Raw genomic sequence first — 14,546 nt, 5'->3', positions numbered from 1 at the left:
CTGCCCTGTGTGATCTGGGCTGTCGCTAGCCCTCAGACTGCCTCAGTTTCCCTATCTGCGAAAGGGGGAGAATGGCCCTTCCTTTTTTCACCCTGAGTCTGCTGTGTGTGTTCAGCATGGGGCCTCTCGCTCTGTGCAGCGACGGGGCTGTTCTCGTCCTACCGCAATACTCACAATCCAGATGGAAACTGCCTTCAGTTGGGGGCCCCTGGTAACACTGTTGCCATCTCTGGGATGGGGGCAGGTCAGGGGAGCTGTCGCCCACAGGGGAAGAAATGTCTTTGCCCGGATGGGACCCAAGATGGGGGCCCTGACCCCTTGTCACTAAAGACTGGGCTCCTGGGGATGGAGAAGGAGCGGTGCTTGTCCCGCACCCAGGCCTGGGAACTGCATTCCTGGTCACTTCCTGCCCAGAGCTGCTGGGTAGTGAGTAGTGATATGCACGGCAGCATCCGTGCCCCTCGCAGCGCTGGGGAATCTCGGCAGCCGTGTTTCTGGAGGAGAGGAAGCGAGTCGCAGAGAAGCAAAGTGACTGGGCTAGTGTTGTGCCATGAGTCAGTGTCAGAGCCCTGGCTCCAGTCCCAGGCCTGTCCAGTGCTGCCTGCCCACCTGCTGCGGCATCCCAGGGCGGCTGTCCTTCCTGCTGGGGGCTGTGTGTCCATGCTGGGGCGAGGACCCGTGGAAATGTTTTCTCCGGGTATTGCTGTGTCTGTAGCCGAGGGCTGGGGCAGTCCAGGCCACCTGTCTGACGCTCTGAATTCCCTTCTGCACAGACTTCCATGGAGTCGCTGATCCACCACTTCAAGCTGTACACAGAGGGCTACCAGGTGCCACCCGGAGCCACGTACACAGCCATCGAAGCCCCCAAGGTACTCTGTTGGCGGGGTGTACAGCCCTTTGCCCTGGGCTCTCTCCTCCCTCACAGGGCAGCGGAGTCATGGCCCCCTTGGCTGTGCCCTAATGTAGCCCTGGCTATGGGGACAGGGGCATGTTCCGGTGCCATCCCAAACCATGGGAAATGTCTGGGCTCCTGCAGCCATGTCCAGACGGCTGGGGGTGCATTAGAGCTGCTGCCCCCCCCAGTCAGCGGGAGCCTGGCTGGCCACTGCTGGCACTGCCCGTGGGAATGGGCTGGCACTAGAGGACAGCAGGAGTGTGTTGTTACTGGCTGGCAATTGCACTGGTGACGTTTCATCGGCGCCCCCTGCCCCGGGGAGGGTCGGGTCGGATTCCCAGGAACGTCTCTGGGGCAGCTGTGGGTATAGGCTGCAGATGGGGTCCTGGGGCTATGCCGGTAGCTCACTGACAGGCCCAACCCAAGACACTCCCCTCTGGCATGGGGCTCCTGCCCCTTTGCCCCGCATGACTCGCTGGTTCTGCTTAGTTATGTGATGAGCTGCTGGGTTTAGATGTGTCCCAGAATCCTTTGTGCCAGCTGCCTTCTGCCCATGTGGGCTCCCCTGCCCCCTCTCATGCTGCAGCTGTGACAGGCTTGCCTCGCCCGACCCAGCAGGTGCAGAGGGAGGCCCTGTGGGAGGAGGGCACCAAATGCCACCCCACCTTGGGCACCTCTGCCTGGCGCGGCCATCTGGCTGTGAGGGCTGCAGAGCCTCTGCCTCTGTTGCCGACTCCCTACTCCGTCCTGCAGGGCGAGTTCGGCGTCTACCTGGTCTCCGACGGCAGCAGCCGCCCCTACCGCTGCAAGATCAAGGCGCCCGGCTTCGCTCACCTGGTAAGAGATTCCCTGGGGATGGGGGCTGCCGGGGCAGTCTGGAAAGGGGGGCGTTCTCGCTTTAGGGGTGCTGTGGGGACAGTCTGGTGGATGGGATGGGGTTCTCGCTCTAGGGGTGCTGCGGGGACAGTCTGGGGGGGGAAGGGGATCGGGTGCCTCACTTAAGGGCACCACAAGGACAGTCCTGGGTGTGTCTCGCTTTAGAATCATAGAATATCAGGGTCGGAAGGGACCTCAGGAGGTCATCTAGTCCAACCCCCTGCTCAAAGCAGGACCAATCCCCAATTTTTGCCCCAGATCCCTAAAGGGCCCCCTCAAGGATTGAACTTACAACCCTGGGTTTAGCAGGCCAATGCTCAAACCACTGGGCTATCCTGCCCCCTAGGCGTGCCGTGGGGGCAGTCTGGGGGAGGGGGTGGGTGTCTCCCTTTAGGGGTGCCGCGGAGGCAGTCCTGGGCATGTCGCTTTATGGATCTGCCGGGACTCTACAGCTCCCCGTGTTGCATGGGGAGCCCCTGTGAGCAGTGACTTGGCGCTAGGTGCCCAGCACTATCTGAGCTCTGCCCATCCTTGTGGATGGCTTCCCCTGCACTGAGCTGTGGGCTTATTCTGGGCCCCGAGCTGCTGCTAAGGCACGTGGCACAGAAAAGGGAAGTGCGGGCAGCCAAGCTCAGCCCGCCAAGGGGCTGCATTGGGCACAGGGCCAGCCCTGGGCCAGTGGTGCTGCTGGCAAGGTTCAACCCACAGATCTGGGTCTGTTGCTGAGCAGCTCCAGCCTGGCTCTGGGGGGCAGTGCTCACTGGGCCCCGTTGCTGTGCAGGGTGGCTGGGCCCACGTAGGGGTGAGGCCAGTACAGGCTGCGACCTAGGGCTCCTGGGCTGAAGGGTGCTGATCACCGGAGTCCTGCAGAGCCTGATCTGCTCCTGGCCGAGGAGCAAGAAACGCCGGGTCCCAGCCTGGGGTCGAGATTCAGGCCCTACCTGTGCAGCCCCAGTCCCACCTGCCATGAGAGGTGGTGGCTGTCGGTGGGGCTGGGGAGGCCGTAGGGACACGCCCCAGGCAGCCGTTGTAGGGGAGGCCGGAGCACCCATCCTGGGCGCCAGCTGGAGGCGAGGGTGCTGTTGACACACATGGCTCAAGCTCAGGACACACTTTCCTGGTGAATTTTCATATACTGCGGTCTTGGCCCAGAAACTCTGCTCTGGGGAAGGTGCTTCCGTTCAGGGACTCAGCCCGGCAGCTGGCATTCCTGCTGGGCCGGGTCACAGGGTGGTGCTGCCCTGCAGCTTCTAAAGCAGGATGCTTGAGAAAGGGGCAAACTGTAACTGCTGTTTTTGTAGGACCTACACAAAAACAGTGCGCTTGAGATGTCACGTTTATTATAATAACACAATTGGATTTAAGACCAATAACCAATATCTAATACCTGTGTGTACAGATGTACACACCAAATGTTCTGCAGCTGTTAGATAGTTACCAGTCCTGAATGTAGCTTGAGTTCGTGGCTTGGGTTCATAGCTTGTGGCGGTTAACTAGCCAGGAAAGCTGAGCACAAGGAAGGGCTGGGTCTCTGTTGGGCATGCACCCATGCCCTTCCATGTTGGCAGCAGAATGTTACCCTCCAAAGTCTTCCATCTCATCCATCCTTTTTGTAGGCTTTAGTTTGAATCCAGAGTCTATAGGTCTTGCTGTGTCATGCTGCCTCTGGGTCTAGTGTGATCACCCATCAATTGCAGACATGACTTTCAGCCTGGGACCTGGCTTTAATGTTCCTTCAATTGTACTTTTGTTCTTTTGAGGGTGGACTCCTCTTACTTTGCCAGGGCTGTTGTCTGCATCTTCAGCTGCTGGGTGTTTACACTTTATTTCATCAGGACGGGCTGGGGCTGGAGCTTGATTCCATCATCCACACATCTAAACTACACGAATCAGATTACAGCAGGGTTTTGCAAAAATGGAGTGAGCATTTTAAAATGGAGTTTGGGACAAGTAAAATGAAGTTTGGGTTACAACATGGACAAGTGTAAGGAATGGCAGACAGTGAACAGAAGTTACAATGTTGAAGCAGTTCAAGTTTCAGTGATTTAAGCAGCAGTTGGATTGAAAGTGAAACTCAATTAGCCAGCTATTGGGGTACCTGGTTTTATGAATAAATGTAGTTTCATTCATAAAACTTTACTTATGAAGTTATATTAATAAAGTGAACAATTAAAAACCATTTACCATCTACATTGTCCCCCTTTTGACCCTTCAATCCAGGGGTATTGAATGGGTCACACTTTATAGAATCATAGAATATCAGGGTTGAAAGGGACCTCAGGAGGTCATCTAGTCCAACCCCCGCTCAAAGCAGGACCAATCCCCAATTAAATCATCCCGGCCAGGGCTTTGTCAAGTCTGACCTTAAAAACTTCTAAGGAAGGAGATTCCACCACCTCCCTAGGTAACGCATTCCAGTGTTTCTCCACCCTCCTAGTGAAAAAGTTTTTCCTAATATGCAACGTAAACCTCCCGCACTGCAACTTGAGACCATTACTCCTTGTTCTGTCATCTGCTACCACTGAGAACAGTCTAGAGCCATCCTCTTTGGAACCCCCTTTCAGGTAGTTGAAAGCAGCTATCAAATTCCCCCCTCATTCTTCTCTTCCGCAGACTAAACAATCCCAGTTCCCTCAGCCTCTCCTCATAACTCATGTGTTCCAATCCCCTAATCATTTTTGTTGCCCCCCGCTGGACTCTTTCCAATTTTTCTACATGCTTCTTGTAGCATGGGGCCCAAAACTGGACACAGTACTCCAGATGAGGCCTTACCAGTGTCGAATAGAGGGGAACGATCACGTCCCTCGATCTACTGGCAGTGCCCCTACATATACATCCCAAAATGCCATTGGCCTTCTTGGCAACAAGGGCACACTGTTGACCCATATCCAGCTTCTCATCCACTGTAACCCCTAGGTCCTTTTTTGCAGAACTGCTGCCTAGCCATTTGGTCCCTAGTCTGCAGCGGTGCATGGGATTCTTCCGTCCTAAGTACAGGACTCTGCACTTGTCCTTGTTGAACCTCATCAGATTTCTTTTGGCCCCATCCTCCAATTTGTCTAGGTCCCTCTGTATCCTATCCCTACGCTCCAGTTTATCTACCTCTCCTCCCAGTTTAGTGTCATCTGCAAACTTGCTGAGGATGCAATCCACGCCATCCTCCAGATCATTAATGAAGATATTGAACAAAACCAGCCCCAGGACCGACCCTTGGGGCACTCCACTTGATACCGGCTGCCAACTCGACATGGAGCCATTGATCACTACCCGTTGAGCCTGACAATCTAGCCAGCTTTCTATCCACCTTATCGTCCATTCATCCAGCCCATACTTCTTTAACTTGCTGGCAAGAATACTGTGGGAAACAGTGTCAAAAGCTTTGTTAAAGTCAAGGAACAACATGTCCACAGCTTTCCCCTCATCCACAGAGCCAGTTATCTCATCATAGAAGGCGATTAGATTAGTCAGGCATGACTTGCCCTTGGTGAGTCCATGCTGACTGTTCCTGATCACTTTCCTCTCCTCTAAGTGCTTCAGAATTGATTCCTTGAGGACCTGCTCCATGATTTTTCCAGGGACTGAGGTGAGGCTGACTGGCCTGTAGTTCCCAGAATCCTCCTTTTCCCCTTTCTTAAAGATGGGCACTACATTAGCCTTTTTCCAGTTGTCCAGGACTTCCCTTGATCGCCATGAGGTTTCAAAGATAATGGCCAATGGCTCTGCAATCACATCCGCCAACTCCTTTAGCACTCTCGGCTGCAGCGCATCCGGCCCCATGGACTTGTGCTCGTCCAGCTTTTCTAAATAAAGAATTCCACTTCTTTCTCCACAGAGGGCTGGTGATCTCCTCCCCATGCTGTGCTGCCCAGTGCAGTAGTCTGGGAGCTGACCTTGTTCGTGAAGACAGAGGCAAAAAAAGCACTGAGTACATTAGCTTTTTCCACATCCTCTGTCACTAGGTTGCCTCCCTCATTCAATAAGGGGCCCACACTTTCCTTGACTTTCTTCTTGTTGCTAACATACCTGAAGAAACCCTTCTTGTTACTCTTAACATCTCTTGCTAGCTGTAAGTGTGATTTGGCCTTCCTGATTTCACTCCTGCATGCCCGAGCAATATTTTTATACTCTTCCCTGGTCATTTGTCCAATCTTCCACTTCTTGTAAGCTTCTTTTTTGTGTTTAAGCTCAGCAAGGATTTCACTGTTAAGCCAAGCTGGTCGCCTGCCATATTTACTATTCTTTCTACACATCGGGATGGTTTGTTCCTGTAACCTCAACAAGGATTCTTTAAAATACAGCCAGCTCTCCTGGACTCCTTTCCCCCTCATGTTATTTTCCAGGGGATCCTGCCTATTAGTTCCCTGAGGGAGTCAAAGTCTGCTTTTCTGAAGTCCAGGGTCCATATTCTGCTGCTCTCATTTCTTCCCTGTGTCAGGATCCTGAACTCGACCATCTCATGGTCATTGCCTCCCAGGTTCCCATCCACTTTAGCTTCCCCTACTAATTCTTCCCAGTTTGTGAGCAGCAGGTCAAGAAGAGCTCTGCCCCTAGTTGGTTCCTCCAGCACTTGCACCAGGAGATTGTCCCCTACACTTCCCAAAAACTTCCTGGATTGTCTGTGCACCGCCGTATTGCTCTCCCAGCACATATCAGGGTGATTGAAGTCTCCCATGAGAACCAGGGCCTGCGATCTAGTAACTTCCATGAGTTGCCGGAAGAAAGTCTTGTCCACCTCATCCCCCTGTCCGGTGGTCTATAGCAGTCTCCCACCATGACATCACCCTTGTTGCTCACGCTTCTAAACTTAATCCAGAGACTCTCAGGTTTTTCTGCAGTTTCATACTTGAGCTCTGAGCAGTTATACTGCTCTCTTACATAGAATGCAACTCCCCCACCTTTTCTGCCCTGCCTGTCCTTCCTGAACAGTTTATATCCATCCATGACAGTACTCCAGTCATGTGAGTTATCCCACCAAGCTCTGTTATTCCAGTCACATCATAATTCCTTGACTGTGCCAGGACTTCCAGTTCTCCCTGCTTGCTTCCCAGGCTTCTTGCATTTGTGTATAGGCACTTGAGATAACTCGCTGATCATCCCTCTTTCTCAATATGAGGCAGGAGCCCTCCTCTCTCACGCTCTCCTGCTCATGCTTCCTCCCGGTATCGCAATTCCCCACTTACCTCAGGGCTTTGATCTCCTTCCCCTGGTGAACCTAGTTTAAAGCCCTCCTCATTAGGTTAGCCAGCCTGCTTACGAAGAGAGGGAAGAGCATCTTCGCAAGGTGGAGCCCGTCTCTGCCCAGCACTCCTCCTTCTTGGAACACCATCCCATGGTCAAAGAATCCAAAGCCTTCTCTCCGACACCACCTGTGTAGCCAGTCGTTGACTTCCACGATTCGACGGTCTCTACCCGGGCCTTTTCCTTCCACGGGGAGGATGGACGAGAACACCACTTGCGCCTCAAACTCCTTTATCCTTCTTCCCAGAGCCGCGTAGTCCGCAGTGATCCGCTCAAGGTCATTCTTGGCAGTATCATTGGTGCGCACGTGGCAAATCAGGAAGGGGTAGCGATCCGAGGGCTTGATGAGTCTCGGCAGTCTCTCCGTCACATCGTGAATCCTTGTTTTATGTAATTGTTTTAAGGCTATAAATGTGAGCCTGTGGTTTTAGCTTAAAATACATCTGTTTTATCCAGGAGCACATGCAGAGCATTAGAACCACCCTAACAGTCAGGATTACTAATAGAATGGTGATGGGCTGAAGAATTCTATCTAGAACTGCTGACCAGGTGGGCTGCTCCTACAACACTCTGCCCCTTGATCTAGGATCATTACAGTAGTTGTCATTGTAGGGCACAGGTGATCTGTTGCAAACAAATGAAACTAAAACCATTACAACTGACTAAACACCAGATATAATATAAACTTATATGCACACAATTATAACTATAATAATTGGGAATACAATAAAACCATCATCATTACAATAATTGGGTACAGTGACAAACAAAATGAGGCCCGAGTTTGATGCTGCAATTAGCCATCAAACAATAGAAGTGAACCCTAACCCTTCAGTACGCACAACAAATAGCTTTTGTAGGTGTACCACAGTTGTTATGCAAGGTAAAACTGATCTGGACTTAAACTAACGTTTAGTTGCTAAAATGTTGCAGAATCCCCTATTCCTAACAGTTGTTCTCAAGAGGTCTCTGGGGACCTGAAAGATGGGGCCCTACAATCACAGGCCAAGGTCTTACAGGTTATGGGGCCCATGAACTACCCTTCAGGGCTTGGGGAAGTAGAACCAGAGTGCCTAGAGGAAAGTCTGGAATTAACAATACAAGCAAATGTCACTGACAATACACATGTATCAATAATAAAAATAAACAACAAAATGATTATTAGAGAACCTAACAAAAATAAACCTGATGCATTGGGGATCAAAGTCTCTTGGGCAGAGGTGTAAGTGATAATTTGGTTGGGGATGGGGGAAGTAGAGAGAGGAAAAGGCATTTACCCTTTACCTAGTATAGTATCCCCGCTCTCTTTCTCTGGACTCAATGCTAGCACAGGACCCCCACCAAAGACGGACACAGAACATGCAACACTGAACACAGACTTTGTGATGACACTATAACCAGGTGTTTTATAACTCTTCAGCTGGTACCAGCTCTCCTGATGTTCTGGTTCAGAGGCTGAAAGATAGAAGCTTAGAAACAAATAAGCACAGCGCTCCCACCATGGCAGACCCTGCTCGGTCTCTGCCACAGTGTGTCCGGTACTTGGGGCTGCACCAATGCTCATTAAGCAGTGCATTTCTTGTGAGTTTAAATCCTCCCTTTCTCCCAGTAAAAGGGCATTAATACTCCATCTAGAAAAATGTTCTTGTTTTAAAATCCCCAGTCACTTTGCCATGGCCTGGAGATCTGAGGCAGAAACAGGCACTGTTGTTACTGTTTCACTTTCACCACCCTCTCTCATGGTTGTGGTGGATTTCTTTGTTACTGTTGCAATGGCATTTTTGGCCCTGGGAGGAGGAATCTACCCAAATAGCCCCTTCCCAATCTCCAGAGGGGTCCCAAAAGTCTGCCCCTTCTGGGGTCTCGAATGTCCCTTCTCCTGAAGTTACTGCTGCAATTTGTCTATTTGCAAATCCCAATTTTTGTTCCAGTTGTTTTAATGAGTGATTTACAGTGAGTATGGTCAGCAGGGGCTCTCCCCTGTTCTAAAGTTAACTTTTTGACCATTCCCTGTAATTCCTGATTTATTTTTTTTTCCTCTTCTTTTCTTTTGTGTGATCCTGTAAGATCTGAGAGTGCTGTTTTGACTCTCTGTACCCATCCTTAAGGGCATCTAACTGGGTTTGGGTATTAATGGACATACATTTCCATTTCTCTGCTTCTGCAGCAGAGACTTGTAAATCTTGGTGCAGTTTCTTGTTTTCATTTTTACATTCAGCCAGTTGAAGGAATAGCTCATTACAGGTTTTCCATAGAAGCCGAACTGCGGCTGCTTCCTTTTTCATTGGAGTTGAGGGTTTATATATCCATAAGTACCCAGCCAATTTGTCTTCTAGGTCTGAAATTGTATGGACATCAGCTAACACTTGACCAGATCAAGGGTTGTGTCCGAATTTTTGCAATATTAGTTCAAAAGTTGTGGCTTCTTGTACAAAAGGCAATATTTTCTGTTTTTCTTTAAGGATATCTTTAGATTGTATTTTCTTAAACATTTTCCCCAACAATTGTGAACAACAACAAACCACAATGCAAAACCAAATTGATACACTATAACCTTCTCACTCCTGAAAGAGCAATTTCCCCTTTTTAACTCCTGGTAGAGCAACTTACAACTTAGAATCATAGAATATCAGGGTTGGAAGGGACCCCAGAAGGTCATCTAGTCCAACCCCCTGCTCAAAGCAGGACCAATTCCCAGTTAAATCATCCCAGCCAGGGCTTTGTCAAGCCTGACCTTAAAAACCTCTAAGGAAGGAGATTCTACCACCTCCCTAGGTAACGCATTCCAGTGTTTCACACCCTCTTAGTGAAAAAGTTTTTCCTAATATCCAATCTAAACCTCCCCCACTGCAATTTGAGACCATTACTCCTCGTTCTGTCATCTGCTACCATTGAGAACAGTCTAGAGCCATCCTCTTTGGAACCCCCTTTCAGGTAGTTGAAAGCAGCTATCAAATCCCCCCTCATTCTTCTCTTCTGCAGGCTAAACAATCCCAGCTCCCTCAGCCTCTCCTCATAAGTCATGTGTTCCAGTCCCCTAATCATTTTTGTTGCCCTTCGCTGGACTCTCTCCAATTTATCCACATCCTTCTTGAAGTGTGGGGCCCAAAACTGGACACAGTACTCCAGATGAGGCCTCACCAATGTCGAATAGAGGGGAACGATCACGTCCCTTGATCTGCTCACTATGCCCCTACTTATACATCCCAAAATGCCATTGGCCTTCTTGGCAACAAGGGCACACTGCTGACTCATATCCACTTCTCGTCCACTGTCACCCCTAGGTCCTTTTCCGCAGAACTGCTGCCTAGCCATTTGGTCCCTAGTCTGTAGCTGTGCATTGGGTTCTTCCGTCCTAAGTGCAGGACCCTGCACTTATCCTTATTGAACCTCATCAGATTTCTTTTGGCCCAATCCTCCAATTTGTCTAGGTCTTTCTGTATCCTATCCCTCCCCTCCAGCGTATCTACCACTCCTCCCAGTTTAGTATCATCCGCAAATTTGCTGAGTGCAATCCACACCATCCTCCAGATCATTTATGAAGATATTGAACAAAACCGGCCCCAGGACCGACCCTTGGGGTACTCCACTTGATATCGGCTGCCAACTAGATATGGAGCCATTGATCACTACCCGTTGAGCCTGACAATCTAGCCAGCTTTCTACCCACCTTGTAGTGCATTCATCCAGCCCATACTTCCTTAACTTGCTGACAAGAATACTGTGGGAGACCGTGTCAAAAGCTTTGCTAAAGTCAAGAAACAATACATCCACTGCTTTCCCTTCATCCACAGAACCAGTAATCTCAACTTAACTTAACCCTCTCTGGGCCAGAGGGAGAGACGCTAAGCCTCCCTCTGTATCACTCTGCCTACTACCACCGAGGGTTCATACACTAAATATAAAAATCCTTCCAAGGATCAGAGAGAGAAACACTAAGTTCTCCTCTTAAGCTCAGTTTTGCTACAGCTGAGAGTGTATGTACCTAGGATTTTTCGGTTTGGAGCGAGGATCTCTAAGTCCTCCTCCTATTGCCCAACCATACTACGACCGGGGGTATACCCACCTCCAGTTATTTCCCCCCAGCAGTCCGGGGTGGAGAGAAGGATGCTAAACCTCTCCCCTTTTTCTCAGCCCTGCTATGACCGAGGGTGTGTATACCTTTTAATTATAATTCTCAATGCACAGCAATTTTACTATTCAACTAAGATTCAAACCAAAATTCCTATTTCCTTCAGAGTTTCTGGTTAATTAATTGAAAGTTTCCAATCTTTTTCCTATAGTGCCAGGCTTACTAAAGCTGGCGGGGTGCACACCACTTTTTATAATAATCGTGGATTCTGTGCTTGCTCCCCCCACTGCATTCTCCACCATTAATGTTACACAGACAAAACTACACAGGATCGTTTCGGGGACAAGACAAGATGTCACGTTTATTCATGCACACGTACACGTTCTGCAGCTGCTAGATAGTTACCAGTCCTGAATGTAGCTTGAGTTCGTGGCTTGGGTTCGTAGCTTGTGGCAGTTAACCAGCCAGGAAAGCCGGGCACAAGGAAGGGCTGGGTCTCTGTGGGGCATGCACCCATGCCCTTCCATGCTGGCAGCGGAATGTTACCTCCAAAGTTTTCCATCTCATCCATCCTTTTTGTAGGGTTGAGTTTGGATCCAGAGTCTATAGGTCTTGCTTTGTCACGCTGCCTCTGGGTCCGGTGTGATTGATCACCCGTCAATTGCAGACATGACTTTCAGCCTGGGACCTGGCTTTGATGTTCCTTCAGTTGTACTTTTGTTCTCTTCTTTTGAGGGTGGACTCCTCTTACTTTGTCAGGGCTGTTGTCTGCATCTTCAGCTGCTGGGTGTTTACACATTATTTCATCAGGACGGGCCGGGGCTGGAGCTTGATTCCATCATTCACACATCTAAACTACACGAATCAGATTACAGCAGGGTTTTGCAAAAATGAAGTGAGCATTTTAAAATGGAGTTTGGGACAAGTTAAAATGGAGTTTAGGTTACACCATGGACAAGTGGAAGGAATGGCAGACAGTGAACAGAAGTTACAATGTTGAAGCAGTGCAAGTTTCAGTGATTTACGCAGCAGTTAGATTGAAATTGAAACTCAATTAGCCAGTTATTGGAGTACCTGGCTTTATGAATGAATGTAGTTTCATTCATAAAACTTTATTTATGAAGTTATGTTAATAAAGTGAACAATTAAAAACAATTTAATCAGTTCTACGTGCCCATAGCTCCACAAGCTGAGTGGGCTGGGGATGGGAGACTTCCCAGGAGCAACCCGGGTGGCTCAGTGGAGGTCTCTTCTCTCTAAGCCAGCACAGGCCCCAGCACTGTGCTGGGGAGCTCATTAGGGGGTGCTGTTCCGTGGGAGTCAGCGCTGACCCCAGTTGCCCACCATGGCACTGGGGAAGTAGGTGAGGGGGCTAAGTGAGAAAGGAAAAGGAGCCTCCCCGCCCCAGCCCAACTCATGAGATGAGACCGGTTGGCCTGGGTGTCCAGGCCTCATGGCAGCCTGGCCAGTGATTGTCCTGACCACAGCAGCTTGGGCTGTGTAGCTCTGCACTTCCAGACAGTTGCCTGGTTGCCAGGGGGAGGCGCCCCCCACCTCCAGCACAGGATTGTTCCCTGCAGGATAATTCCAGGGCCAGGCTGTTCCATCCCAAGTGCTGGCACAAGGGTGTGTCTTCCTTGGGGGAAGGGCTGTTCCGGAGCTGGGCTGGCCTGTCTCCGGAGCCCTTGCCCCAGCTGCTTTGCGGGGCCCCGAGGGAAACCAGAACAGAAAGCAGCCATTTCAGCTGGGAGGCAGCAGCTCGCAGGGCCAGCGGGCTCCAGGCTCCTGCCCCACTCTGCAGGCAGACTGCTCTGGGTCCAGCTGGCAGCACTTGTGTAGCTCTGCATTGGCTGGGGGGCTCTGGGGTAATGGAGCCAGCTGGCCTGGGTCTGGCTGCTCCTCACTTGCTCGCTCTCTCCCCCCTAGGCTGGCCTGGATAAGATGTCGAGGGGCCACATGCTGGCAGACGTGGTGGCCATCATCGGTATGTTGGGTGCTGGGGCTCCAGGGCAACGGGCACAGTGTGGGGGAGGGGGAGGGAGAGGGAGGTGGTGCAGGCAGTGAGCAGCAGAGAGGAGAGGGGGCCGGTGATCCAGAGTGGCTGGCATTGCTGGGCAGGCGTGTGGGTGCCAGCTGATTGGGAGGAGCCTTCCTGAGATGCCAGGGCTAAGCAGGGAGCCAGATCTAGGGTGCTCTGGGCCCGGCACAGCCCTGCTGACTCCAAGCACCATGCCTCCTGGCACCCCTGGCTCCTCTTGAGCCAGTAGGGCAGTGTCTGCTGGTGTGCTGGGTGCCCCAGCTCCCCTGCAGGGGGCTTGAGGGAGTTTGGCTGCTGCAGAGGTGCTGTTGGCTCCCTGGCTGCTGGTGGGGGGGGGCCCACGAGAGCCCCTCCGGCCAAAGCAAGGCTGGCAGAACTGCGTGACGGGCCTTAAACCCCCAGCAATGCCCTGGCGCTGCTCCCATGCCCATCCTGCGTGACCCCCGAAGAAGGGGCTTGGCGTGGGGCAAGGGGCCTTGTGCCTGGGGCCAGGAGGGCTGGTTTTGCCTTGCTGGGTGCCAAGAGGAGTCTCTGCCCTGCACCATCTAACAGCCCCTCTCCTCGGCAGGCACGCAGGACATCGTCTTCGGGGAGGTGGACAGATGAGCTGCTGGGCCTGCGGGCGGCTGTCTGCAAGCCCTGGTGCATCGACCTCTGCTCCCTGCCCATGTGCATGGTGCCTGTCTGAGCCGGACGTCGTGCCGTGTGTGCACGCACATCTGTGTGCACTGGCTGCTCTCCGTGCATGGGGCTGCACGAATAAAGCTCTCTCTGCAGCCTGCTGCGGTTTGGTTCTTAAACTGAAACTGAATGAGGAATCGCCTTCTTCCCCTATGGCTGGAGCTGCAGGCAGCTTGCTGGTGCAGCGTGGGGAGGGGGGGTGGCTGCTTTGATGTGGGGTGGGCAGCCTCCTTTCATCCGGGTCACAGCTCCAGTGCGGCTGTCCCCCTGGTGTCCCTCCTCACCCCCTGCACCTTGCCCCCTGCTCTAGCCCTCAAGTTTCCTCTTAAACCTCTCACCTCCTGTGCTTCCTACCCCCACTATCTGAACGCTGGGGAGCCGGGGGATGTGGTGAGTGTGTATGTGTGTCGGGGGGATCCCTGTCATAATGCAGTTTGCTCTGGGCCGGGTGAAATGGGCTCTTCCCCCACCAGCTTCCTGTTGCTGTGGAGGGGGAGCAGCCGTTCCCCCTGTGGGCTGAGACTGCAGCCTCGGTCCTGGCTCTTCTATGGACGTTCTCCCCACCCCCACCTTGTTCTGAATCCCCCGTCGCAGCCTCTGGCCCCTGCGTCCCCTTGCCCAGGGCCCTCCCCTCCTGATGGAAGCAAGCTGCCCTGCAGCCCCAGCTGGAGCAAGGGGTGTTGGCGGGTCTTGAGGGAACGCTCGTTTCCCCCCGCCCCTCCAATGCTCTTCCTCCAGCCTATCCC

At 51.8% G+C, this 14,546-nt stretch overlaps 1 protein-coding gene across 1 annotated transcript in view; it reads left to right on the top strand.

The window, feature by feature from the left end:
- NDUFS2 (NADH:ubiquinone oxidoreductase core subunit S2) overlaps nt 1–13,895 on the top strand; it is a 30,666-nt gene extending 16,771 nt beyond the window's left edge. The window contains exons 11-14 of the mRNA XM_073323511.1: nt 774–869; nt 1,649–1,732; nt 13,008–13,065; nt 13,688–13,895. Of these exons, the coding sequence (XP_073179612.1) occupies nt 774–869; nt 1,649–1,732; nt 13,008–13,065; nt 13,688–13,725 (276 nt within the window). The 3' untranslated portion in view covers nt 13,726–13,895. The remainder of the gene's footprint in view (nt 1–773; nt 870–1,648; nt 1,733–13,007; nt 13,066–13,687) is intronic.
- Nucleotides 13,896–14,546: the final 651 nt, after the last annotated feature.

This window comes from Lepidochelys kempii, chromosome 24, assembly GCF_965140265.1.
Source record: "Lepidochelys kempii isolate rLepKem1 chromosome 24, rLepKem1.hap2, whole genome shotgun sequence".
NCBI lineage: Eukaryota > Metazoa > Chordata > Testudines > Cheloniidae > Lepidochelys > Lepidochelys kempii.
Note: the sequence above shows the minus strand (reverse complement) of the source record. Positions and strands in the feature narration are given on the sequence as shown.